General features: G+C 43.8%; 3 protein-coding genes and 1 pseudogene across 4 annotated transcripts in view; 2 read left to right on the forward strand and 2 right to left on the reverse strand.

Annotated features, from left to right (window-relative positions):
- LOC112866298 (GTPase IMAP family member 7-like) overlaps nucleotides 1–22,444 on the reverse strand; it is a 155,400-nt gene extending 132,956 nt beyond the window's left edge. The window contains exon 1 of the mRNA XM_086686645.1: nucleotides 22,335–22,444. The gene's annotated coding sequence lies outside the window, so the exon portion shown is untranslated. The remainder of the gene's footprint in view (nucleotides 1–22,334) is intronic.
- The window catches only part of LOC147582963 (GTPase IMAP family member 1-like), a 142,595-nt gene that overhangs the window by 97,672 nt on the left and 16,976 nt on the right, over nucleotides 1–27,947 (forward strand). The window lies entirely within an intron of this gene.
- Nucleotides 2,107–7,396, forward strand: LOC147582965 (GTPase IMAP family member 1-like). Of its 2 annotated transcripts, none has more exons than XM_086686852.1 (3): nucleotides 2,107–2,218; nucleotides 5,003–5,051; nucleotides 6,292–7,396. In XM_086686852.1, exons 2-3 carry the CDS (start codon nucleotides 5,009–5,011, stop codon nucleotides 7,158–7,160), a joined length of 912 nt encoding a protein of 303 aa, XP_086542978.1. In that variant the 5' UTR covers nucleotides 2,107–2,218; nucleotides 5,003–5,008; the 3' UTR covers nucleotides 7,161–7,396. The 2 variants fall into 2 exon arrangements, with proteins under 2 accessions (XP_086542978.1, XP_086542970.1); XM_086686844.1 differs by lacking the exon at nucleotides 2,107–2,218 and adding an exon at nucleotides 2,391–2,446.
- Nucleotides 19,398–20,839, reverse strand: LOC147582966 (GTPase IMAP family member 7-like; annotated as a pseudogene).

Raw genomic sequence — 27,947 nt, forward strand, 5'->3', positions numbered from 1 at the left:
TCAGAGACTTGAAATCCTAGAGTATAACAGGGATAAGCTCCTTTACATCAGTCTTGGCAATAATTTTTTGGATTTGACCACAAAAGCAAAGGCAGCGACAGATAAAATGAACAAGTGAGATTACATCCAACTAATACGCTTCTGCCTGGCAAAGGAAACCATCAACAATACAAAAAGGCAGCCCACTGAATGGGAGAAAGTATTTGCAAATCATATATTTGGTAAAGGGTTAATACCCAAAATACATAAAGAACTCATAAAATTAATAGCAAAATCCGAGCAATTTATTTAAAAAGGACAGAGGAACCAAACAGGCATTTTCCCAAAGAGGACATCCAGGTGGCACATAGGTGCATGGAGATGTGCTCGGTATCACCATCATCAGGGGAAATGCAAATCAAAACCACAATGAGGTATCGCCTCACACCTGTTAGAATGACTATCATCAAGAAGACAAGAGGTAACAAGTGTTAGGGAGGATGTGGAGAAAAGGGAAGCCTTGTGCTCTGTGCATGGGACGCAAATTGGTGCAGCCACTGTGGAAAACAGTATGGACGGTCCTCCAAAAATTATAGGTAGAATTACATTTGATCCAGCAATCCCACTTCTGGGTATTTATCCAAAAGAAATGAAAGCAAGATCTCAAAGAAAGATCTGCACTCACAAGCTCCCTACAGCATTGCTCACAGTACCCAAGATGTGGAAGCAACCTAAGGGTCCATCTATGGGTGTGTGTGTGTGTGTGTATATATATATATATATATATATATATATATAGAGAGAGAGAGAGAGAGAGAGAGAGTTCTGTGAAAAGAGAGAGGAATATCTTGTCATTTGCAACAACAGGGTCGAACTTGAGGGCATTATCGTAAGTGAAACATGTCGAACAGAGAAAAACAAATACTGTATGATATCACTTTTATGTGGAATTTTAAAAAGCCAAACTGATAGAAATGGAGAGTAGAACGGTGGTGACCAGGGGCTGGGGGATGGGGGGGGTGGGGAGACATTGGTCAAAGAGTACAAAGTCCCAGTTATAAGATGATTAAGTTGTGGGGATCTAACGTGCAGCAGAGTGACTATAGCTCATCCCAGTGTATCATACCTTAATAGTTACAAGAGAGTAGATGAGCTTAAATGTTCTCACTCAAAACAAGAGTAATGGTAAATATGTGATGTGATGCAGGTGTTAGCTAATAATACTGTGGTGACAATTATTTTGCAATATAGAGTGTATCAAATCAACACATTGCACCCTTTAAAATTACAGTGGTATATTTCAATTATATCTCAATAAAGCTGGATAGCATGTGGGGGGATAAGGTGGAGGGCCATGGGTTAGGTATCTTCACTAGAGAGAATGAACTGGCAAGACTGGCTAAAAATCAGGCCCCAGAGCATTAGCTTCAGATTAAGTGAAAGCCCTCACTACACACGGGGAGAATTGTCTCCAGAAACTGTGAGTTGGGCAAGATCGCAGAGTTGATTCCAGAACAAACCAGGTCCAGGGCACATAGCACCATACGCTGTTGTAGCCTTCTCTCCACAAATTGTCTGGCTATTTTCCTCTCTCATGACCTCCTGAGAGGAGAAACAGACACTTGGGTCAGAGATATCAACTTGAGGCCAGACTAAGTCTCCTATGAAAATTCCATCCTCTTCCTGCTGTCTGATCTTTAATAGCTGAAAAGACCTCTTTTTCTTTAGGAATGAGGAGATGGCAGATAGGACCACATTGGTGGCCCTGTCCACACTGATGTCCAGTCAAGGATTGCTCCCTGATTCCTGGGGAAGGAGACTCTCAAGAGGCCATTTTCTAGGAGAACACCCAAAAAGCAAATGGCAACTGGATATAAGAGTAGTGGGCAGGGCCAAAACTGAGAACAGGCCTCAGAAGTCTAAACTGCCCTTCACTGAGGTTACAGCCCCTCCCGGGAACAAGACGTGGTGCCACAGCGACCTTCGGAAAGGATCAGCACAGTCCCAAGCAGGGGGTGGGTTGCACAGTGGAAACAACGCAAAGGCACCACTCGCTGGCCCACCTGGCCCATGTCCTGTCCCTTTAAATCGGCACCACTGGGCCCTCCCTCCCTGGGCTCTGACTTCCTCCCTGCTCTGTGCTGGCAGGAACAGCCTCTGTAATCACAACCCAAGGCACAGCACCAGGTCGCACGTTTCTGCAGCCAACAGCAGAGCCTGTCATCACTTCTGCTGGAAGGTGAGCACACAGGGGAAAGAAGGGAGCCACCTGGGGCAGAGGGGAGTGGAGGAAGTGGGGAGGTTAGGTGGGCTCTAAGGAATTCAGGGCCTGGTTGCAGCTCACTGAGTGGGCGCCTGCATTCTACTACCTCATAGGAAGGGGAGCAGGATCTACAAAGAATAACTTCACCCTTGCAGGCTTTTCAGGGAGCTCTGAGTTTCAGAACAAGCAAGTGAAGAAGCAATGGTAAGCATCTTCTTCAGCCTTGGAGTGAGCACACTTTTACTTAGGACTACATACTTCATCCTGCCCTGCTCCTCGCCTGGTCAGAAAGGTGTTTGCTAGAAGCACTGTCAGGGCTGAACACGCTGGAGAAGGCTGCAGACACTCCGTCTGAGGGCATGTGCAGCCAAGGAGAGAGACATTTCTGAGGACAAACAAGTGAGTCTAACCTCAGAACACATCGCACAGTGGAAATCGTGTCTGTGAGCCAAGCCCCACTCACACCCTCCACCCCCTCAGCCCTGTGCACGCCCAGGGACTTGCAGGAGCCAGCAACAGTTATGAACATGGTCTTCAGACCTCTGCAGTACACGTGCTTGTGTGTCCTTGCACATCCCTTCCCCCGCCAAAGCTGCCCAGGGCTCTGTGGGCTGGAGCCCTCTTCATCCCCACACACTGGCTATAAATGAAGAGCTTGGACAGGATGAATGGCTCACAAACTCAGAGCAAGGAACCAATGCATTAGAATCACTCAGGGGGTTGGGGTGGGTACCTCGGTGGCTTGGTCCATTAAGCTTTGAGCCCTGCGATGGTTTCTGTGCTGTCAGTTCAATGCCTCGAACCTGCTTTGGATTCTTCATCTCCCTCTCTCTTTCTGAGCCTCCCCTGCTCGAGCTCTGTCTCACCGTCTCTCAAAAAAAGTAAACAGTAACATAATTTTTTTTAATAAAAAAAATCCCTCAGGAGGAGGGGTGAGAGATACAGTTTTTTTAACGTTTATTTATTATTTATTTATTTGTTTGTTTATTTTTTAGACAGACATATGAGCAGGGGAGGCACACATGAAGAAGAAGGAGAGAGAATCCGAAGCAGGCTCTGTGCTATCAGCACAGAGCCTGATGAGGGGCTCAAACCCACAAACCATGAGATCATGAGCTGAACCAAAATTAAGAGTCAAACACTTAACAGACTGAGCCACAAAGGCACCCCCTTTTTTCTTATTAAAGTACACATCTATGAAACAAAATGTCAAATATATATTTTAAAGACTCCCATAAATACTTCCAAAAGACAGCAGGTTCAGGAAGCAGGGGACTACATAATATCCAATCGCACTTAAGATGCTAGGAGTCTCCATGTTCTACATCAGTCAGTGACTCCAAGCCTCTTAATGCCAGATGTCAGCTCTCAGAAACTCTGGAAGAATTTTTCAAATCCCATCCCAAACCATCGCAAACCTTTGGGAAGTCCCATAGGGGCCAGGAGTCTGGTGGATTTCCTAGAGCACACTTGGTCATTTTCATCATCGATAAGGACTTCTTGCTTTAGCTAAATTCTTGTTCCTTGCACTGAATCTTCTGGCTGTTTCTCCAGTTCTGCTGTGCAGTCAGTTATGGGAGTTTGCTAATTTTTACACACAAGATCACTACTCACCTGAGGCCTGTGGAATCAACTTTACCAAGGGATTTGGGGAGCCGAAAGGGGCATTACGCAGAAGACAAACCTGTCATCTAACGGGTCAGAGACAAGTTATCAATCAACCCTTCCCTTTGCTTGTCCTTGTGTGTTGCCCATGGGACACAGCAGTAGCCAGGTGTTGCCATGAAGAGGTAGCATTTGAAATGGATGGCGGAGCACAGACAAGACTCAGACAGAAATGTGGGAGAGAAGGAGTGGTCATGGGGGTGAGCGCACAGGCGGGCTGGAAAGGCCCTGAAACCTGTCCTCTGCGGAGCAGCTGACCCAGAAGGGGAGTGAGTGGGACACAGGGCTGGTGAAGCAGACAGAGCAGAGCTGCGCCCTTGTGACCAGGTCCTCGTGAGATCAAGCAGACTCCATCACTGAGTGGCTAGCTGTAGTAAATCCTGCCAGACTTGGGGTCATCGCTTAGTTTGAGAGGCCTCAGATTCAGGGCAGGAACACCAGGAGCCGGAAGGGAGTGTCCCATCTCTCCAGGACACAGGTCATATTTACACAAATGACACAAGCCAAATTCTTTGGTGTTTGGAGAGCAGATCACAGGTTCTTCACATCAACATGGAAGATAGGTATCTTTCCCAATTTTCAAAAGCAAACTGCAAACTCGCTTCTTGTCCCCCCACCCCCGCCCATCCCCGGCCAACCGCCCTAAGGTTGTTCCCCAAGTCACTGAGCAGAATTTCTGATTCGCAGGGTTTTCCAAAGTCTCCCCTGGCTGTGGACTCTTCTGACAAAACTTTGTGCCTACAGTTAATGCCACTGACATAAATTACCTGGGAAATTCTCAGCTAAGGCTCACTCACTGACACAGAGGACGGGTTATCACCACCACTCTGTCATTTGCATTCAGGGTCCCTGAAAGGACCAACGAGGCTCACCAAAGGTTCTCACGGTTTCGTTCCAATACCAACCAGGTCCTTCCAGGGTTCTTCCCCAAATTCTGATGTTCAGAGGAGGGCAGGAAGCATGACCCTTTCATTGCGATGTCACCAGCTCTTTGGACCTTGCCTGAGCCACCTTAGGTAGTTATACCTATTCGATAAACGAATGAATGATTGAAGGAATGAAGGAACTAATAGGTTGTGTTCGGAACTCTTTCAGGTGGGCATGGGAGGACGCAAGATGGCCAGAGATGAAGAAAATGCCTATGGTAAGAACTGATCTCAGTGTGTACTTGCCCCTAGATGTCAGCTCTGGGTCCCAAGGCCATGGGCTAACTCAAGACTGAACAGAGACATTGGGGCACCTGGGTGGCTCAGTCGGTTGAGCGTCTGACTTCAGCTCAGGTCATGATCTCCAGCTCCTGAGTTCGAGCCCCACGTTGGGCTCTGTGCTGACAGCTCAGAGCCTGGAGCCTGTGTCAGATTCGTCTCCCTCTCTCTCTGTCCCAACCCACTTGCATTCTGTCTCTGTCTCTCTCAAAAATAAATAAATATTAAAAAAAAAAAAAGACTGAACAGAGACAATCCTAGACATGTGTCCATGCTGGGGTGAAACAGCTAGAGCCCCAGCTTTGCATTTTTGCTGGACCTCTGCCCCTGCCTTACTGTAGGATATTAAGTGCCTTGACTAGCCTGTGCCTTGGGTCCCAAAGGGTACAATGAGGATAATACATCTACTCTGATCCCCACAGAAGTTGTGGAGGGTTGAGATCATGGACTAGAGGGAACACAGTTTACCAGGTAGACTGTGTCCGTGAACAAGGATGGAGGGTTAACTGTGTCTTACTGGAAGCAGGTTTCCTAGAGAGAAGAGGGAGGAGGAGGGGAAGTGGAGGAAGGGAAGAAGCAAAGAGATCCTGTCACCTAATACTCTGAGCAACCCTGGGAGACACAACTCTCTGTCACCCCTCCCATTATGCAGGAGACGTTAAAGGCTTAGACTAAACTTGCCCAGGGTTCCACAGCTGGCACATGCGGGGCTGTGATTCCAACCCGGGGTTGTCTGGGACTCCAGACAGCCCTTCACTCCCAGGCCTTCTGTGCCCTCCCACATCTCCACGCTGGGATGGCCCCTGGGAGAAGTCTGGCAGAGGCCTGGGAAGTCGTCAAGCACAGAGCAGCTCTGCAAGGTGCGGACGACCAGAGGTAATGTCAGCTGAAGTCATGGCCTGCGACCGTGGAGGGGGACCCTCCAGAGCAGTGTATACCCGGTGCCAGAGCATGGACTGGGGGGCAGGTGCACGCACTGGAGCCAAAGATGGAAGAAAGGTGTTTAAAGATGCCCCGGAGTCGCACAAGCTCTAACCAGAGCGCCTGGGAAAGGCCTGGTTGGACAAGCAGAAGCGGGAGGCATCGGTGCCCTCCTCGGTTCAGGAAGCAGCCCGGAGCCCAGGTGGAGCGGGATGCGCGCTCTCAGGCCGGCGGCCCACGTCTACTCTGTCCTCACAGGTTCCCAGGACCTGGACGACCAGCAGCCCCTCGCGCAGGAGCGCAGGCTCAGGCTCATCCTGGCCGGCAGGACCGGAGTGGGCAAGAGCGCCACGGGCAACAGCATCCTGGGCCACAGGCTCTTCCCGTCCAGGCTCGCGGCCACCCCGGTGACCAGAAGCTGCGCCCTGGGGAGCCGCAGCTGGGCCGGGTGGCGCGTGGAGGTCACCGACACCCCTGACCTCTTCACCGCCCAAGGCCGGCACGCGGACCCGGACTGCACCGAGCGGGCCAGCTGCTACCTGCTCTCGGCGCCCGGGCCGCACGCGCTGCTGCTGGTCACGCAGCTGGGCCGCTTCACCGCCCAGGACGAGGAGGCGGCGCGCGGCGTCCGCGAGCTGTTCGGCGCCGGCGTCCTGGCGCGCGCCGTGCTCGTCTTCACGCGCCGGGAGGACCTGGAGGGGGGCTCGCTGCACGACTACGTGCGCGCCACCGACAACCGCGCGCTGCGGGCCCTGGTGGCCGAGTGCGGCGGCCGCGTGTGCGCCCTGGACAACCGGGCGGAAGGCGCCGAGCGCGATGCGCAGGTGGGCGAGCTGCTGGCGCTGGTGGAGCGGCTGGCGCTGGAGCACGACGGCGCGCCCTTCACCGACGACGTGTACAGCCTGGCGTGGGCCCGGCGCCACGCGCGTCCCGAGGACACGCTCCGCCTGGTGGCCACGCGGCTGGCGGCCCGCGGTCTGGGGCGGGGGTGGGGTCGGCAGTGGGGGCGGGGGCGGCGCTGGCTGGAGGCCGCAAGGCGGTTGTGGCCGCTGGCGCTCCTGCTGCTGGGGGGCGCACTGTTACTTGTCCTGCTGCTTCTCCAGCGGGGGGCTCCAGGCCCAGATTGAAGGAGCTGCCCTTCCAAATGCGGGGAGCCTGGAGGGTAAAGGGGCTGGGTCAAGGCGCTGAGGGGAACTTAAACCCAATTTCAAAGGAAACCTGGAGTTTCAGACTGGGAGTCTTAATGACTCAGGACGCCTTGGACACTGTGTCGACTTTGAAAAGGCTCAAGTTCAATTTTAGCATTCAAATGTCACTTTTGACTATATGTACACTATTCAAATAAATGTGGTTAACTTTCAAATGTCCTTAATTCATTTTAGTAGTTTGGATGTATTTTTCTTTCTTCAAAAAATAGTGCAATGACTGGTAGTGTTTTATATGGAGTGGATTCATGGCAAAGGGAAACAAACATTTTTTGTGTGTGTGAGCATTTATCAAAACGTAGACACTGTCTTAGTCCGCTTGAGTTGCTATTAGAAAAAAAAAAAACAGGAAAGCTCTCAGGTTTTCCCCATTGAGGATGTTAGCTGTGGGCTTTTCATAAATGGCTTTTATGATGTTTAAGTATGTTCCTTCTCTCCCGACTTTCTCCAGGGTTTTTTTTTTAAGAAAGGATGCTGAATCTTGTTAAATGGTTTTTATGCATCGATTGACAGGATCACATGGTTCTTTTCTTTTCTTGTATTAATGTGAGGTATCACATTGATTGATTTGCATATGTTGAACCAGCCCTGCAGCCCAGGAATGAATCCCACTTGATCACGGTGAATAATTCTTTTTATATGCTGTTGATTTTGATTTGCTAGTAGCTTACTGAGAATTTTGCATCCATATTCATCAGGGATATTGGCCTGTAGTTCTCTTTTTTTTTTGCTGGGTATCTGTCTGGTTTAGGAATCAAAGTAATGCTGGCGTCAAAGGTTGAGTCTAGAAGTTTTCCTTCCCCTTCTACTGTTGGAACAGCTTTAGAAAGATAGGTATTATCTCTCCTAAAATGTCTGGTAGAATTCCCCAGGGAAACCATGTGGTACAGGACTCTTAGTTGTTGGGAGATTTTTGATAACTGATCAAATTTTTTATTTCTTCCTGTTTGACTTTTGGAAGTGTGTGGGTGCTTAGGAATTTGCCCATTTCTTCCAGGTTGTCCAATTTGTTGGCATATAATTTTTCATGGTATTCCTTGAGAATTGCTTGTATTTCTGAGGGATTGAGATCAGGAACACGACAGGGATGTCCACTCTCACCGCTGTGTTTACCATGGTGTTGGAAGTTCTAGCATCAGCAATCAGACAACAAAGGAAATCAAAGGCATCAAAATTGGCAGAGATGAAGTGAAGCTTTCACTTTTTGCAGATGACATGATATTATACATGGCCACACCTAGATCAGAGCTTCAGGTCCTTAAGAAGAAGGTTTTCTTACCATCAATGCCACCTTCTGCAACATGGTAATTGTTGATCCCAAACCCCAGAGAATGCAGTCCAACTTAGGAAGAATTTCAGATAATCAAGATACTTCTTAAAAGGAAGAAAGAACTTCAGAACAATTGCCTCAGATATTCCATTTTGTATTTTTGTTCATAAACATAGACTAGGCCGAAAATAAATAAATGAAATAAACATAGATAGACCACTGTTTTAAAAACATGCCAGAAATTATGCAACCTTACATCCACATTCACAAATGATTACAAATGCACTCTGGGTTGTTGTTCATGGACTATGTGCACAGCACTTTGGCAAATGATCGCTGCCTCTGGAACATGCATCTTCAGGGCTCATCACTCGCAACGTCTCTGAAACTCCCTCAGCAGAATCGTCTTCAGAGTTAAAGGCGACAATGGAAGACAAGTCTCTAATGTGTAGCTTCTTTTTGCTTCCAAACACTAGCATGCTTTGGTCACTCACCCTATTTACCAGATTGAGACTGTCAAAAATGAAATTCATTCTCAAAAGGCCAAGTTGTGGTCTCTAAGTGTACTCAGAAATTTAGCCCCAGCCACGCCACAAGCTTGCCGGCAAAGTCACCCACACAGATGTAAAGATCATGTCCATTCGCTGCTGTGCTCTTGACCGCCTGTCCTCTCCTCGGACACAAGGATGTGGACACTCCTTGGCACAGACTTTTAGCTGGTCAAGTCTTGGGTCTGATTGACCTTGAATAAGTAAGGCCCAGGGCCCAGAGGGACCCTGACCCACCTGAGATATTGGAGGCCCTACTCCACCTCTCTGAATCTCTAGATTCTCTGTGATTTACACATAAATGTCCCTCCCTGGTGGGATGTGGGAACTTCCTGTCAGTTCTCTGCACGAGCAAAGTGCCTGTCACCTGGATTCCCGGTGCTACACTCATAGGAAACACACATCTCAGCTACAGGAATTAGGATCGGCAAGATCTTGGGGTTCTTCTCTACTGGAATCTCCTCTCCATCAAAGTCCTCCTGTGTGCAACTATGTGATTAAATAAGAGGGATGTCACAAGGACAGGGAGAGAAGACACTTATTCTTTCCTCCCATCGGCCCTTCAAACTGGCTCCATCCGTGCCACCTGAAGGAAACCTTACACAGGTTCTGCCTTAAACAAAAAACCTTTCCAATCACTATTGGTCACATTCATGTACTCAAATCATCTAGTGTAATAATCACACTCTCAATTTCACTGAGGGGTGGGGCGCCTGGGTGACTCAGCTGAGCGTCTGACTTCAGCTCAGGTCATGATCTCGAGGTCCATGGGTTTGAGCCCCACATTGGGCTGTGTGCTGGCAATTTGGAGCCTGGAGACTGCTTCAGATTCTGTGTCTCCCTCTCTCTCTGCCCTGCCCCTGCTCATGCTCTCTCTCTCACACAAATAAATAAACACTTGAAAAAATTTTCAGAAGGAGTTAACATGGCAGAGAAGTAAGGGAATCTGAAGTTCCCTCGTCCCTCAAACACAGAAGTATTGAGGCGAGAAGGCTTGAAATTCCAGGAATCCAGGCTACAGAGTGACAGAAACATCTCCAGGGGCCCATGGGGACAATGTGATGGGCCATAGATGCATGATTTCAAACTGGGAGAGATAAAAAAAAGACAGCGTAGGAACAGAGGGGGAGGGATCCCCTTCTGCAGAAAGACAAAAGAAAGCGAAAGAGAGGTTGCAGAAGTGGAAGGTTGTATTTGGACAAGAGAAAAAACATGGGTTGGGGAACAGAAAAAATGGAGAAAGAACCAATTTTTAACTGCAGGGCTTTCTCCGGCCTCTTTGTGTACCTGGGGAGGAGGGGAGTCAGCCCAAACTCTGTAGCCAGCTCCCAGGCACAGGTGGAGAGAGCAATCCCCTCCCTTGAGCGCTGTGGGAAGAAGGCAAATAGCCATTCCAAGGACAAAGGACACTGCAGGACCCCCCCCACCACCCAGAGGCCCTTTGTGCCCATACACTGGAGTGACAGTGTGCCAGAACTGGGGCACGTCGAGCAGGATCCTTTAAGACATTGGGGTTTGAATCCCAGCCGACTGCCTGGGAGACCCAAGATCCTGGAGCGAAACAGACTGCCCACTCGTGCTCCTGTGGCACTGTGAGGACGACCTAAACAGAGTGGTCTAAGATGCCTGATCTGGGGAGGAGAGACTGAGGTGTCACCATTTTACTCCCCATCACCAGCAAGGTGGGGCTTCAGGGAATGGACAATGGATCGACAGTGGAGGTGGACCTGCTCACACCAAAGCATGCCCCTCTGCACCTGGTAACTGTGTGTCTAACAGAGCAAGACTCAACACTGACTGAACCAAACAATCCCTCCTCCAGACAAGCACAGGCACTGGATACAAGGCACCATCAGATATTGGTCCAGTAATTTTCCATTCTCTGATTTGATTCTTGGTCAATTTTTATTTTATGTATATATATACATATATATTTCTTCTTCTTCTTCTTCTTCTTCTTCTTCTTCTTCTTCTTCTCCTTCTTCTTCTTCTTTCATCCTTCTTCCTTCTTCTTCTTCTTCTTCCTCTTATTTCTTCCCTTCTCTAGGCTGGTTATTCTGGTTGTTGGTTTGTTTAAGCAGACATTTTTAATCTATTCTCTTTATGCCTCTTCTGTATCTCCTTTATTTTCCTCTCTCTCTCTCTCTCTATGGACTAAGCCATAAAGTTTCTCTGATCTCTGTTTGGTCAATTTTTTTTTCTTTTCTTTTTCCCTGCCTCTGTCATTTCTCTCTTTGTATGGGATAAGGCCTCTTACACCACCACCCCTCCCATTAAAAATTATTTTTTCCATGCATACTTCAACAAACAAATCAAAGCACTCCTGGTGGAAGGTCCAAACCACCACTAGGAATAGGGAGATAAAGTAATCAGCGTCTAAACGACAGAGAGCACAAAACACACTCCAAAAATACCTCTTGAAGGGCCAGGTCCTGGACAACATTATGACCCCCTGTTTTAATATAATAGTCTTCACAGGAGCAAGACCCATAAGAAGCTATTAAAACACATAAGGGACAGAAAACAAGGCAAAATGATGCAACGGAAGAATTCTCCTCAAAAGAAATTCCAGGAGGAAATGACAGCTAGAGAATTGCTCAAAACAGATATAAGCAATATAATTGAGCAAGAATTTAGAATAATAGTCATATTACTGGGCTTGAAAGAAGCATAGAAGACAGAAGAGAATCTATTGCCACAGAGATCAAGGAACTAAGAAATAGTCACAACGAATTAAGAAATGCTGTAAATGAGGTGCAAAATAAACTAGATGCAGTGACAGCAAGGATGAAGGAGGCAAAGGTAGATTAAGTGAAATAGAAGATAAAATTATGGAATATGATGAAGCCAAGAAAAAGAGAGATAAGAACATACTAGACCCTGAGGGGAGAAATAAAGAACGAGGAGATTCAATGAAACATAATAATATCCATATCATAAGAGTTCCAGAAGAAGAAGAAGAAAAGAGAGAGAAAAAGGGAAGAAGGTTTACTTGAACAAATTTTAGCTGTAAACTTCCCTTATCTGGGGAAGGAAATGGACATCCAAATCCAGGAGACAAAGAGAACTCCTTTCAGATTTAACAAGAATAGATCTTCTCCACAGAATATCATAGTGAAACTGGAAAAAATACAAAGATAAGCAGAAAATTCTGAAAGCATCCAGGGACAAACTAGCCTTAACTATAAGAGTAGACACATAAGGGTAGTAGCAGACCTATCCACTGAAACTTGGCAGGCAAGAAGGGAGTGGCAGGAAATATTCAATGTGCTGAATAGGAAAAATATGCAGCCAAGAATCCTTTATCCAGCAAAGCTGTCATTCAGGATAGAAGGAAAGATAAAGGCTTTCCAAGACAAACAAAACCTGAAGGAATTCATGAACACTAAACAAGTTCTGCAAGAGATCCTTACGGGGACTCTGTGAGTGGAATGCTGCAAAGACTACAAAAGACCAGAGACATCACCACAAGCATGAAACCTACGGGTAACACAATGACACTAAATCCATATCTTTCAATAATCACTCTGAAGGTAAATGGACTAAATGCCCCAATCAAACACATAACATATCAGAATGGATTAAAAAAAACCCAAGATCCATCTATATGCTGTCTACAAGAGGTCCATTTTAGACCTGAGGACACTCTCAGATTGAAAGTGAGGGGATGGAGAACCATCTATCATACTACTGAAAGTCAAAAGAAAGCAGGGGTAGCCATATTTATATCACACGAACTAGATTTTGATCTAAAGGCTGTAACAAGACATGAAGAAGGGCAATATATCATAATTACAGGGTCTATACATCAAGAAGAGCTAACAATTGTAAATGTTTATGCTCCCAACTTGATGGCACCCAAATACATAAATCAGTTAATCACAAACATAAGTGATCTTATCAATAGAAATTCTGTAATTGGAGGAAACTTTAATTCTCCACTTACAACAATGGACAGATCGTCTGGGCAAAAAAAATCAATGAAGAAACAATGGCTTTGAATGATACAGTGGACCAGATGGACTTGACAGATATATCCAGAACTTTTCATCCAAAAGCAGCAGAATTCTTTTTGAGTGCACATGGAACATTCTCCAAAATAGATCACATCCTAGGACACAAAACAGCCCTCAAAATGTAAAAGAACCGAGATCATACCATGCATATTTTCAGACAGCAATGCTATGAAACTTGAAGTCAACCACAAGAAAAATTTTGGAAAGCCTCCAAATGCCTGGAGGCAAAGAACATCCTACTAAAGAATGAATGGGTCAACCAGGCACTTAAAGAAGAAATTAAAACGTATATGGAAGCAAGTGAAAATGAAAACATGACTGTCCGAATCCTTTGGGATGCAGCAAAGGCAGTTCTAAGAGGAAAATACATTGCAATCCAGGCCTATCTCAAGAAATAAGAAATATCCCAAATACAAAATCTAATAGCACACCTAAAGGAAGTAGAAGCAGAACAGCAAAGAAACCCCAAAGCCAGCAGAACAGCAGAAGAAGATAAATAATAAAGATTAGAGCAGAAATAAAAAATATAGACCCCCCCTTGCCAAAAAAATACCGTATAACAGATCAATGAATCTAATAGCTAGTTTTTTTCTTTTCTGGAAAAAACAAACAAAATTGATAAACCCCTAGTCGGGTTTCTCAAAAAGAAAAGAGAGAGGACCCAAATAGATAAAAAGCACAAATAAAAGTGGACAGATCACAAACAACATCACAGAAATACAATTGTCAGGGAATACTATGAAAAATTACATGCCAACAAACTGGACAACCTGGAGAAATGGACAAATTTCTAGACACCCACACGCTACCAAAACTCAAACAGGAAGAAATAGAAAATTTGAACACACCCATAACCAGTGAAGAAATTGAATCAGTTATCAAAAATCTAACAACAGATAGGAGTCCTGGGCCATATGGCTTCCTAGGGGAATTCTACCAGACATTTAAAACAGAGTTAATACTTATCCTTCTCAAGCTGTTCCGTAAAATAGACATGGAAGAAAGCTTCCGGACTCATTCTGTGAAGCCACCATTACCTTGATTCCCAAACCAGACTGAGACCCCACTAAAAAGGAGAATTACAGACCAATATCCCTGGTTAATATAAATGCAAAAATTCCTAACTAAAAACTAGCAAATCAAATTCAACCGCATCTCAAAAGAATTATTCACCACGATTAAGTGGGATTCATTTCTGGGCTGCATGGTTGGGTCAATATTCTCAAATCAATTAATGTGATACATCACAGTAATAGAAGAAAGGATAAGAACCATATGATCCTGTCAGTAGATGCAGAAAAAGCACTTGACAAAATATAGCATCCTTTCTTAATAAAAGCCCTCAAGAAAGTCGGGATAGAAGGAACCTACCTTAACTTCATAAGAGCCATATATTAAAAGCCCACAGCTAATACCGTCCTCGTGGAAACAAAGTAAGAGCTTTCCCCCAACATCAGGAACATGGCAGGGATGTCCACTCTCATGGCTGTTGTTTAACATCATGTTGGAAGTCCTAGCCTCAGCAAGCAGACAACAAAATGAAATAAAAGGCATCCAAATTGGCGAAGAAGTCAAACTTTCACGTTCCACAATGACATGATACTCTACATGGAAAACCTGAAAGACTCCACCAAAAAGCTGCTAGAACTGATACATGAATTCAGCAAAGTCACAGGATACAAAACCAATGTAGAGAAATCAGTTGCCTTTCTATATACCAATAATGAAGCAACAGACTACTTTCGTACACCATACACAAAATTAAACTCAAAATTGATGAAAGACCTAAATGTGAGAGAGAAAACCATTAAAACCCTAGAGGAGAAAACAGGCAATAACCTCTTTGACCTGAGCCCCAGCAATTTCTTGCTCGACCCGTCTCCTAAGGCAAGGGAAATAAAAGAAAAAATGAACTCTTGGGACCTCATCAAGATAAAAAGCTTCTTCACTGCAAAGGAAACAATCAACAAAACAAAAAGGCAACCAATGCAATGGGAGAAGATATTTAAAAGTGACATATCAAATAAAGGGTTAGTATCCAAAATCTATAAAGAACTTACCAACCTCAACACCCAAAAAACAAATAACCCAGTGAAGAAATGGGCAGACAACATGAATAGACACTTTTCCAAGAAAGACATCCAAATGGCCAACAGACACATGCAAAGATGTTCAACGTCACTCATCATCAGGGAAATACAAATCAAAACCACATTGAGATGCCACCTTACACCGGTCAGAGTGGCTAAAATTAACAACTCAGGAAACAAAAGATGTTGGCGAGGATGTGGAGAAACAGTAACTCTCTTGACTGTTGGTGGGAATGCAAACTGGTGCAGCCGCTCTGGAAAACATTATGGAGGTTCCTCAAAAAATTAAAATGGAACATCCCTACAACCCAGCAATAGCACTATGAAGAATTTATCCAAAGGATACAGGAGGGCTGATTCACAGGGGAACATGTACCCCAATATTTATAGTAGCACTTTCAACAATAGCCAAATTATGGAAAGAGCCCAAATGTCCATCAACAAAAGAATGGATAAAGATGTGGTTTATATATACAATGGAATACTACTTGGCAATGAGAAAGAATGAAATCCTGCCTTTTGCAACAACATGGATGGAACTGGAGGGCATTATGCTAAGTGAAATAAGTCAGTCAGAGAAAGACAGATGTCATATGTTTTCACTCATATGTGGACTTAGGAAACTTAACAAAAGACCATGGGGGAAGGGAAGGGAAGAAATAATTTCAACCAGAGGGGGAGGCAAACCATAAGAGACTCTTAAAAAGAGAACGAACTGAGGGTTGATGGGGGGTGGGGGAGGGGGGAAAATGGGTGATGGGTATTGAGGAGGGCACTTGTTGGGATGAGCACTGGATGTTGTATGTAAGTGACGAATCATAGGAATCTGCCCCCAAAACTAAGAGGACACTGTATGCACTGTATGTTAGCTAACTTGACAATTTATTGACAATAATATATATATTATTTGTATTTTGTATATATATATATACAAAAACTTTTTAAAAATATTGCTAAAGGGTAAATCTTCTACTGTCCCTGGCATCCCTGGATGTGCCTGCTCCCAGAGAAGAACCTGCAGTGTAGACAGGGCTGCTTACAGCTCTCCCCACACTGCCATTCTCCTCCTGTCCTTACCTTGGCTCTGATTCTTCATGGGCTTGAGGAGAAGAGGCAGAAACACTGAAGATGAGTCAAGTATAGTCTGGCCTTGGTGGGGGGACAGTGGCAGCATTCTTAGTGGCTCTTTTCCCCGTGGAACACTGTTAATAGCCTTCAGAGTCTCCTCTGGGAATCTGAAATCATAAGCCCAACAGAAGGCCACTCTCTCCTCTCCCATCACTTGCTACAATGTCTGTTCCTAGTGCCAGACTTCCAGAACTCTGATGCACATACAAGCTGCTGGGATCCCTGCTGGGCCCCTGGGCAAGTCCCCTTCAAACTGGCTTTGGGTGCCTCCCTCCCATGTGGCCCCATTTGATATATGAAGAACACATACTTTTGCCCCCCTGTTAGTGAAAGTTCTGACTGCGTCCAAGATCTCCACCACCATGTGTACTCTGCTCCCTCCACAGAGCAAAGCAACAGCCTTCATGTATCCCATGACCACAAGGCAGCAGAGCCAAACTCCGAAGGACGCACAAGTCTCTTAATGTACACCGCCCACACCCCTCTGGCAGTATCAAACTCCAGAGGCCGCCTCACTAGGTTTCAGGAGAGAGAGAACCTCCATCTCTCTGGACATGGCACGCAGAGACAACTCCCTGTGGGGCTTCCCTTACATAGTCACACGGTTACACCTGGGTCACCTTCTGCCCTGGGGAGACGATTCTGTCACAGATGAACTCCAAGAACTGACCAATACTAAGTTGTCATTGTCCCTATAAATTAAATGTTCTCGTTTAAAAAGCCCTTTCCTCTTGGGATGCCTGGCTGGATCATTTGAAAGAGCACGTGACCCTTGATCTCATGGTCATGAGTTGGAGCCCCATGTTGGGTGTAGAGATTACTTAAATGCTAAAACCTAACAGAAAAGGTCCTTTCCTCTTGACCCCTTCAAATATCTATCTAATTAGTTGAAGGACTAAACCTCACAAAACTGGTTCTTGCTTCTTCCTTTGGGCATCCTATATGGATCTTCTAGCATAGAGTTATGGACTGCGGGGTATTTGCAATTAGTAAAGATTCAACTGATATTAAGGGAGATATTTATGTTACCCCAAGCCTTTCATATAGCCTTCTGACCCAATAACTTTGAAGTTAATGCAGGTCATTTACATTGGACCCTAACTTTGACATCTGATATTGAACTTGTCACAAACCTAACTGAACGCTGTTGCTCCTGACTCTATCCTTCCCCTGAAAATCTTACCCGTCACCATGAACTTTCCCGTTTGTGAATAGAAGCATGACCGTTGTACCCATCACCCACATGGACACATCATACACATCCTTCACAGTAGACTTCATACCCTAAATCTTTCCTCAGGTCTTCCTCTATAAATCCCAGTGTAAATTCCCCATCATGAGTCATGACTCTCACATATTTCAACAACAGGGATCATGCACACATTAAACACTGGAAATACCACAGTCTTCAGCACTGAAATAGAACCACATTCAGAGAAAACTGGAATATAATATATGTTAAGAGAAGTGAGTGAACACTATTTCGATTGTCAAGTGAAGAGGTAATGATTTATTTGATTTACTTGTTTTTTCTCTGGTTATCTCTTACCTTCCAAAATGGAATCTAATGTTGGGAGAAAACAAATCAGCTTACATAAGCTGCACATTCAAATGGCCTGAACACAAGTTAATTGTATTAAGAATGCTTCTGCATATCTCTGGTTGAAAATATCTTTTAAACGGTTCTGAAATGAAAAAGGACAGGGTAGGAATACTTTGCTCTCTAGACATACTAGAGTCACTTACAAGGAAGTAGTTTTGAACATAAGAAGTGCATGAGGGTAGAGAGTACTTGGTCTCACTTTGTTATTTGACACATGTTTTCTCACGAGAGGATTTTTTCTTCCGTGTTTTTACTGCATTCTGCATACTTATGAGGAATCTTAGAATGAGCGGGTATTTAGAATCTTAAATTTTCCAGACCTAATCTCTAATCCATCTCCTGAAAAGTCACTGATATGGTAAATACTCTCAGTCATGTTCACAGACAAAACAAAGGACGAATAAAAATTCTAATAATTTGGAGTTGGGATGTCTGCAATCCTTGTGAGTGACTGACAGTCACCATCTAACTTTGAAGTTTCTCTATTATTTTAGCAAGACAGAACCTTTCATCTACTTACTGCAAATGTCACAGCATGGAAGGGTAAGGAGAGATTTTTCTGGTGTCAGGAAACAAGCACTAGAGGGAATGAAAAAACATCAACAACAATAAAGATGCTCTGAAAGAGAACTGGGTACCATAATATTTATCAATCAGGTTCTAACAAGAAAAAGATAGTCTGCTCTCATTAGGTACTTGGAGAAAGTTTAGAGAAGGGGCCTCTTACACACTGTGGACACAGGGAATTTGGAAACCACAGTGATGTTGATAGTATCGATAAGAAAATTGAGTCCCACCTGAAGGGGTGAAGAAAGACTGGAATTCAGAAGAGGAGTTGGGTAGAAAGGCCACGAAGGGAGGAGCTGTGACCTTTGGGGTAGGACTGCAGTTAATCAGAGATGGCCCTGCAGAGATAGAGGTGGGGGAATGGACACCCCAGCCTTGCTTTTCTACTTCCACAGGGCCTCTGACTTGGACTTCCCATTGGCCAGCCAGGCAGAAGTCAGAGAGCAAGAGACCCCACCGATGTAGTGCAACTAGATCAGCCTCAGGGGGCAACGAGCTAGGGTGAAGTGTGATTCTGCAGAGGCAAATGAAAACTATGTGGCCCAGATGGGATTTTTCAGATACAAGTGGAGACATTTTAAGTAAGGATGGTCCCTAAAAAAGAAAAGAGAGAAACACAATAAGAGAATCCTGTGACTTTCAGATCTCCATGAACCACAGAACAATCTTTCCAGAGAAACCCAATACCTCCCTAAAAAGTACTTGTGACCATGCAGTGCAACGACACATGTGACCAGTGGTTCAGACACTTAACATGTGCAGGATTTATGATTTGAATTTTCCTGAGTCTTTGAACTCTATATGCCATTGCCTGATTATGCCAACTTTGTGTGAAAAGGGACAGGTGGGAAGGGGAGGCGATGGGGACTGAGACCTGGGAAGAGGCTTCATTCTGGTTAGTTCTCACTGCATAACAAACCATACTGAAGCTCACTGGTTAAAAACAAAAACCATCATTTATTTGTTCTCATAAAGCTGCCATTTGGGCAGGACTCAGTGGGAATGGATCATCTTTGCTTTCTGCAACTTCGACTGACATGGCGGGGCAGCTGGAGGGCACGCTTCTGTGTTGCCTCATTTGCATGGTGGGCAAGTTGGTGTGAGTCACAAATGAAAGGTGAGCTGGGAAGTGGGCCAGTGACTTCAAGCCCTCTGCACGGGGGCCTCTCAAGAGGCAGCCTGGGCTTTCTCACAACATGACAGTCAAGTTCCAAGGGCAAGAACCCCAAGAGGGCAAGGAAGCATTGCCCACATGTAACCTTAGAGTCACAAGTTGTTGCTTCAACCATCTGCTATTAATTGAAATGGTCCCAGATCTGCCCAGTTCCAAGGTAGAGGACACAGGCCCCGCAACTCAGTGACAGGAGTAACAGGGTCAGGTTATAGGAAGAATAAGTAGAAGCTACTGTCCCAGCTCTCTATGGAAACTACAATCTACCACTATCGCAAATCATCATAAATTCAGAAGAAAAAATGAAATGGTCTTTACTACCAAGACATCTGCCATATTTTTGAAAGCACCCTAATAATCCCATTTGAACCATCTCTAAATAATCCCTTCTCAGCTTCTTCCCTGATATTTTTTATTTATTCAGCATACTTCATATTTAGCAATTTTATTTTTCCCTCCCGTTCTTCCTGTGATTTATCAGCATATTCCTTTTCTACTAGTTTAATTTCATTATTTAATTGATCAGCGTAGATCTTCTTCAGGTCCTCTTCCCGTTGCTTCAGCCTCTTCTCTGTGTCCTCATAAATGGCATCGGTAAAGTAAGCCCCTCCATAGCTCTGCACCATCTCCTCTATCAGCTCCACCAGCTCCTGCACCTGAGCTTCCTTCTCAGCCTCTGAGGCTCTGCTGTTGAAGGCACAGTAGCGGTTCCCACACTCGCTGATGATGTTTCTTAGCTTCACATCTGAATCTGCCAAGAAGTCACTCAGGCTCTTCTCCTCCAAGTTATCTTTGCGAGTGAGCAACATGATCATGTGCTTCAAGGCTGGCTTCCCAAAGACAGTCTTGATCAATGCCACGGTCTTCTGCTCTTCCTACGTGTAGCGGCCCACCTGGAGGACCAAGATGATGGCGTGGGGCCCTGGACAGGAGTAGAGGACACACTGGCTGAATTCCCCACGTGTGGTGTACAGGGTCTCCTTGGTGTCAAAGAGCCCTGGGGTGTCAACAACAACAAGTTTCCTCCCCTTCCATTCCTTAGATGCTTTTTGACACCTGGAGGAGACAGCATGGGGAGCAACTCTAGACTCAAAGACTCTACTCCCCAGGATGGTGTTGGCCGTTGCGCTCTTCCCACTTCCAGTTTTCCCCACCAGAATAATCCTCAGAGTGTTGTCCTGAGGGTCCACCATGTCACTACCAGCAGTCTCTGTGGTGTAAAGGAAAGGAAGGAGAAGAAAAAGAGTCAAAGAAGGTAAGTGGAAAGCATCACCTCGCTCTTATGACCTATGTGTTCCTCCCTGAAATCCTGCAGTAGTCTATTATCCATGTAGGACCCATAAAGACAGAAAGATGAGACAATTCAATCACCATGGAAAAACAACAAAGTAGTTAAAGAGTTCCCCTACAAAAGAGTATCAGGTCCAGATGGTTTCATGGGGATCTCACTTAACCTTTCTTAAACTATTCCTGATGACTTAAAACAGAAGGAAAACTTTCCAATTCTTTCTATGACACAAGTGTGATATTGATCCCAAAGGTTAACAAAGATTTCACCAATAAATAAAGCTACAGACATGTCTCATTTGTGAATACTAATACAAAAATCCCAAATAAATTGTCAGACACTAAAAAGTAATACTCCACAATTAAATGTGATTTATTTCAGAAATATTAGGGTGGTTCAATATGAGAAAATGGATTGCAACAACACATCCTCGTTAGTAGATTTAAGAAGAAAAACACCTTCATAGAGAACGGACATTTCCCCAAATTCAACACTGTTTTAAGAGATACTTCATTAATGTATTTATATAGAAATATAAATTTTAAAAAATTTATCTCCATTTTTTTCTCTGCAGCTAAAATAGTTGACTATTATTCACTTGGATGAAAGAAGAAAGAAAATTAGCCTGTAGAGTCAACAAGGAGAAGAACGATCAGGGAGGACCAGATGTACAGATAGTAAAATATTTTAGCCCCTATAATTAAGGCAGTATGAAGTGTGTGTGAACAGAGATAAATGGAAAACAAAAACAGACAATTCAGAAATAGACCAAATTGGTCTGCTATATTCATGAGTATCCAGTTCAATTGTATCGTGTTACATTTATCGTCTGTAAGGCAGCATCTCACAAAATGGGGAGAAAGATGGACTAATAACCAGCATTGGGATAACTACAAAACCACACAGAAAAAGACAAAACTGCACCCACGTCTTCACGCCATTCACTTGCCAAATACATTAGAAATATAAACACTAAAAATCAATCCACATAAATACTAGAAGAAACTCAGACCAATCCTTTGTAACCTAGGGGCGGGGCAACTCTTTCTAAGATTTGAAAGATTGTAAGGAAAAGGATTCATACATCTCACTACATAAAGACCTAAAAGACAATGGGAGACAACGAACACCATGGACAATTAAAATACGAATGTCAGACTATATCAAAGAGGGTTAATTCTCCTCTTATACAAAGAATACCTAAAGGTAGAGACACATATATCCAAAAGCTCGATGGAAAATGGAGCAAGATGTATGAATAAACAGTTCAAAGAAAAAATAGAAATGTCAATGCTCCTCAACTATGTAAAAATATATGAACACTCAAAGTAGAGAAATATAAACCCAACGTAGGCAAAGAAAAAAACTAAATATAACAAATTAAAATTACACTGAGATACTATTTCTCCACTTACAGATTTGGCAAAAGTGCAAAAATTTGCTGCTATAATCAGTCGGTAAAGGTTTAGAGGAAACAGGTTCTCTTCTCCGTGGCTAATGAGAATAGAAAAACAGTCTAAAACCTACAGAGGAGAAATTAGCAATATCATACAAATTACATATACATTTATTCCGGATTGTGAGTCCCAATTTTAGGATTTATGCCTGTAGTGGTCAAGGGCAGGTCACCCCTAAACGTGCAACTTTGACATACTATTTCATATAAAAGTAACTTAAGATACAGCCTGTGTGGGAAGATTACTAAGACCCTCTTCTGTCCCCCTGCAAGCAGGAAACAAATCTCCAGTGTAAAATGTGCCCTTCCTGTCCCAGGAGGTAAAGAAACACCCTTATGACCAGGGATGGGAGATTTAGAGCCAAGAAGACTGTATAAACAGCCCACTACTTTCTAATTTACTACCTCAGCCCAAAGTCTCTTTGGAATTCCTCCCTAACAGATGCTCCCAAAGTTAAGTCTTCCTTGTTTTGTCAATCCCTCACAGATCCATCGTCTCTTAGCCTAAAAAGTATAAAAACTGCCTGCCTTGGTCATTTTTCTTGGTCTTAGTTTCATTAGTGAGCATTTGTGCACACTGCTTTTTTTTTTCTCTTGTTTATCTGCCTCAAGTGAATGTAATTCTTAGTGCAGCTGGAAGACCTTGAAGGGTAGAGGAAGAAGTTCCCCTTCCTTTTATCCCAGAGCTACACTGACAAAACCACAGGAAAAGATAAGGCATATGTTTATTCTCTGCATCACTATTTGTAATAATTAAAGACAAAAAATCCACCAAATACCCACCAGTAGGAGTCTGGTTAAATAAACTAAGGTACATACACACAGAGATGTACTATCCAACTGTAGAAAGAAATAAGAAATACCTCTCTATGCCGGGATTCAGAGATCTCCAGGATATTTCATTAAGCAAAAAAAAGGCAAGGTGAAGAAAATGATATTTAGTTTACTGTCATTTCTCTAATGGGGAGGAACATGAACTGTAGGCACAAAATACAACATATACTTCATGCACATGAAAAAGCAATGGCACATCATCTGAACCGCCACCAAAGAAGTTACTGACAGAGGGATGGGAGGAATAAGGCGGGGGACAGGGTAGAAGCTGGAAACTACTTTGAATACACTTAGATTTCATAGATTTGTCTTGAAAGCATGTACTTCCTTCCTTTTGAGAGTTCGAATTACAGCTCTTTTCCTTTATGAAAGACCTACATGTGTACCTGCTGCTGCTGGCTGAAATACATTCAAAGAGGATTTTTCATTTGTACAAAAAAAAAAAAAAAAGCTGAACACGAATACAGCGTTCCGCATTTGTTTTACAGCCAGTTGAGCTAATAGAGAGGCCGAGTGGGCCATTGTCCACGCCAGCTGCCAATCACCTTCTCCGGGAACCTCACACAGGGTTTCACCATCCAGCCACCAGAGCTGTGAGCCAGATGAGCACGTGGGCTTTCTCTCAATTGAATTTGTGCATCTGTTAACAAGTTGTGTCTAAAAGTATCAGAAACACATAAGGGAGGTTATTTGGGGGAGATCTGGGAATGCGCACCCTTTTTCCATGTACATTGATGGTAATTGCTGCCCTGCTTTATGTCATTTTGTTTCATAAAGGATTTCATAGGAACGTTCTGCTTGCAGATAGTGAGGTACATCTGTAAATAGCTTACATAATTATAAACAAAAACTATATTTTAAGGTAACTGGTAAAAATCAAAAGCAAATGAAATACATAGTATTTGGTGTAATAGACAAACCACACAAAGAATTGGTCCAAGAAACTTGAAAATAAAGTTGCTTCATTGGCTATTGTCCTAATGGGATATAGTGTAAGGCCAAATAGGGGGGAAAAACGTCAAGAAAATCTTAAATTGCTTTCAGAAATCCTGTCCTATTCTTAGCTTTTCGTGCACATGTGTAGTTTTGAAGCCCAAGGACAAGCCCAGTGGCAATGCGCACCCTTAGTGCCCATACTGTGCCCTTCAAATGCCATTTTCCACCAAAAATATTAGGACTCTTAGGAGAAGGTACCGATTCCATTTCTGGGCCAAGAAATGTGCAAGTGGATCCTAGACTATCCTAGTCACACTAAAAAGTGGGGATGCTATCAAAAACAACTCAGACCGTGGGACGCCTGGCTAGCTCTGTCAATACAGCATGCATCTCTTGATCCCACGTTCATGAGTTCTAGCCCCACATTGGGTGCAGAGATCACTTTCAAAAAAAAAATGTTTGGATGTTACCGAAAGGACTACAGAGCCAACTTGAAGAGGCTGACTGGACAGAGAATGGGTAATTTGAGTATCAATGAGAATAATAATTTCAATGGATTAAAATTCATCAAATATGTTCAAGTTCATAAATTCATAACAATACCATCATTGCGAAACAAGTGAAGTGTTCTCTTTGGAGTATGCTAGGAAATGATGTCATCAGTCTGAACATGGACAAAAAAGAATCAATCATTCCTTTTGTCTTAATAACTACACCTTATGGAAATGAAAGTATGATTCAGGGGAACTTTCTTTTATAGGATTATGCCATGCAATAAAAGAAGAAAGAATGATAGAATAATAATATTATAATTTGTGACCGTTAATGAAACAAAGTTACTCTAGGCTATCATTACTGTCTGATACATTATAGAAAGAGACAAAAGAAAATATAAGGTGCCTTCTGATGGAAGTTTACAACTGCACCTATGAAATATTGCCACCCAAGTAACCAGGCAAATCTTAATCTGATCAAGCCTCTCCTTAAATTTAAATATATACAAAACACTGAAACTAGAAGAACATGTCATATGACATCTTGAGGATTTAAAGAGCAAAATGTACACTGTCCAATTCTCTTGGACAAAGGACCAACCATTTCTTAAACAGAAACATTTACAAAAAGAAACAGGAAGGTGAAAACTTATTTATCAAATTAAACTTAAGAGATATGAAAGAATTGCAATTTATGAACCGTATTTGGAGCTGATTTCAATTTTGTTTTTTTAGAAAAAAATTTAATGTTTATTTATTTTTGAGAGAGACAGAGACAGAATGCGAGTGGGTTAGGGGCAGAGAGAGAGGGAGGCCCAGAAGCAGAAGCAGGCTCCAGGCTCTGAGCTGTCAGCACAGAGCCCGACGCAGGGCTCGAACTCATGAGCTGTGAGATCATGACCTAAGCCGAAGTCAGACACTCAAACAACTGAGCCACCCAGGCGCCCCTGATTTCAATTTTTAAATCTATGAGATAATCTGGGGATTGGAATATATCTGGTAATTGTTTAAAAATTCTAATTGCTTTTTGAAGTCTGATCATGGTATATTTTAATGACCTTTATCTCCCAGACATACATATGTAAATATTTACTGATAAAGTGATAAAATTTTTAGTATTCTAGTAATTTAGTAATTTTTAGTATTCTAATGTTTGAAGTGTATTAATTAATTAATTTAATCTCTACACCCAGCGTGGGGCTCGAACTCACAACCCTGAGATCAAGAGTCCCATGCTCTTCCAACTGGCCAGATAGGCGCCCCCACTCTAATTTTTTAAATGAGGAAATAGAGGTGCCTCAGAAATGTTGATGAAGTTGCCCAAGGTCACTGCGTTAATGGGCTTTGGGCAGAGGAGGGATCCAATGCAAAGTGTATCTGACCCTACATTCATGCATAACCTTGCAAGCTCTGGTCCCTTCTTGGTTCCTTCTCAGGTTCTTGATTCTACATTGGATCAGAAATAGATCATGGGAGGTACTTCACTCTCTGTCCATAAAAGTGAACTGGTAGCAACCCTGGAATTAGGGAAGGCAAACAAAGGGCTTCACACACATTTGTTTTCTATAGAATAGCTCATTCTCTCCCCATGGCATCCCTTCCTTACCTCCTCTGTTACACTGTCGATCACACCATTTCTCTCTTAAATGTTGGAAAGAACACAGCCAGCTGAATTCTAGACTTCCTATGCCATTTGTGACCTGGGTATCCCGGGGAATTTGATAAAACCACACGCACACCGTCTGGGATTCAGATTTTCTTTCAGGAAAAAAGAGGGATTAGGAAATACTGGTCTCTAAATTGCCTTCCAGCTCTAAAGACCTGCCTTGAGGACACTAGTTTCCTACCAAGGGAAACAGATGGGGTGTCAGGCAGCACTCACTCTGTCATAAGAGCAACTGATGGAAGACATGCTGTTCAGCAAGTTTGTCCTGCTAAAGAGGAGACGTGTGGTCATGGGCCACTCAAACTCCTTAGTCCCACCCTACCTTCTGCCGAGACCCCTGTGGCAGCATCCTCATTGCTGGGCTGCTGGCACAGTACTCGGTCCCTTCTAGGCGCAGAACCCACACCCAGGCACACCACTATGTCCTGCTGCCCCTCACGGTTCGATTGCTCTGAGGCTAGGCTCACCTTCTTTTGAAGGAGGTGAGTTCCCCATTGTTCTCCAAAGAACCTGTTTGAGCTGCTGCTTTTGCTTTCACTGTGAGGAAAAAGTGTTTGCACCCTTCAAACCTCTCAGGCAGCAAGCTCAGAGGAGCTTGGGAGGAGCTAGTGAAGGAACTATTTGGCTTTAAAGAGACAGAAATATTGCCCTATAATTGGAGGAGTGCGTTAGTTTTACTGAAGTGTAAGCTTTTTCTCCATGTGCCTGCTCTCACACCAAATTTTCCAAACCTATATTTGTTGTTTGGGGTTATACTGGTGGGTCCCAAAAGCCCTTATTACATGACACAAATCATGCAAACGGAGCCAGGCATGGTGTTGGATCATCTTCCCTGCATGGAGTGGGAGACTCTGGGGTGATTCTAGGAAGAAGAAACTCAAATACGTGGCTAGATGTGTCCAAATTTAGAGCCTGGGACACTTCCCAGTATTGTATCATATGGGTTTTCATGAGAGTCTTTCATGAAGGTCTCAAGTTACTCATTAAAAATTTGCCAGCCTTCAGGTACAAAGCCAAGAGTCTAAAGCATTGGGAGCCAAGAGAAAAAAAGGAAGATGTGGCCTGGAAAAAGTCTTCCAATGACCATACACCTTCTCTAGTTTTCTTCATATGGTTCTTTCAAGCCCCAAAATATGCATGACCTGACAAGAAAAGATGCACCCAGGGAGGAGATCAAACTTTCCCCTACAACCTTCCTACTTTCCTCTACCGCAGACCCAGGCACAGGTAGATTTTCCCAGATTTAGCCAGTGCATCCATTCCAACCTACTCTGGAAACTTTGAGATGATAGGCAGATGGTCAAACCTCTCATGGTTGACCAGCTGTTCCAATTGTCCCTTTCATCATCATAAAATTATAATGTTTTTGATTATACATTTTTGTTCACTACATTAAGACATGGGATTAGTTGATGCTCACACTTGAAGGTGGGTACTAAGAGAACTAAATGTGGCAGGAAGTAGTGGACAATGGGGTGGCAACCCATGGAGGGAAGCAGCTAGATTTGGAAATTATTGTATTAATACTATATTATTGGTCCATATCATTAGACCAGTTATTGGTGCTAATGACCGGAGGGCCCCAGGTAACTGTTTTCCAACTTGCAATAAAGACACAGATGGGGACCAGCTATGTAATTTG

The sequence above is a fragment of the Puma concolor genome, chromosome A2, assembly GCF_028749965.1.
Source record: "Puma concolor isolate L17-30 chromosome A2, mPumCon1.1.hap2, whole genome shotgun sequence".
Lineage (NCBI taxonomy): Eukaryota > Metazoa > Chordata > Mammalia > Carnivora > Felidae > Puma > Puma concolor.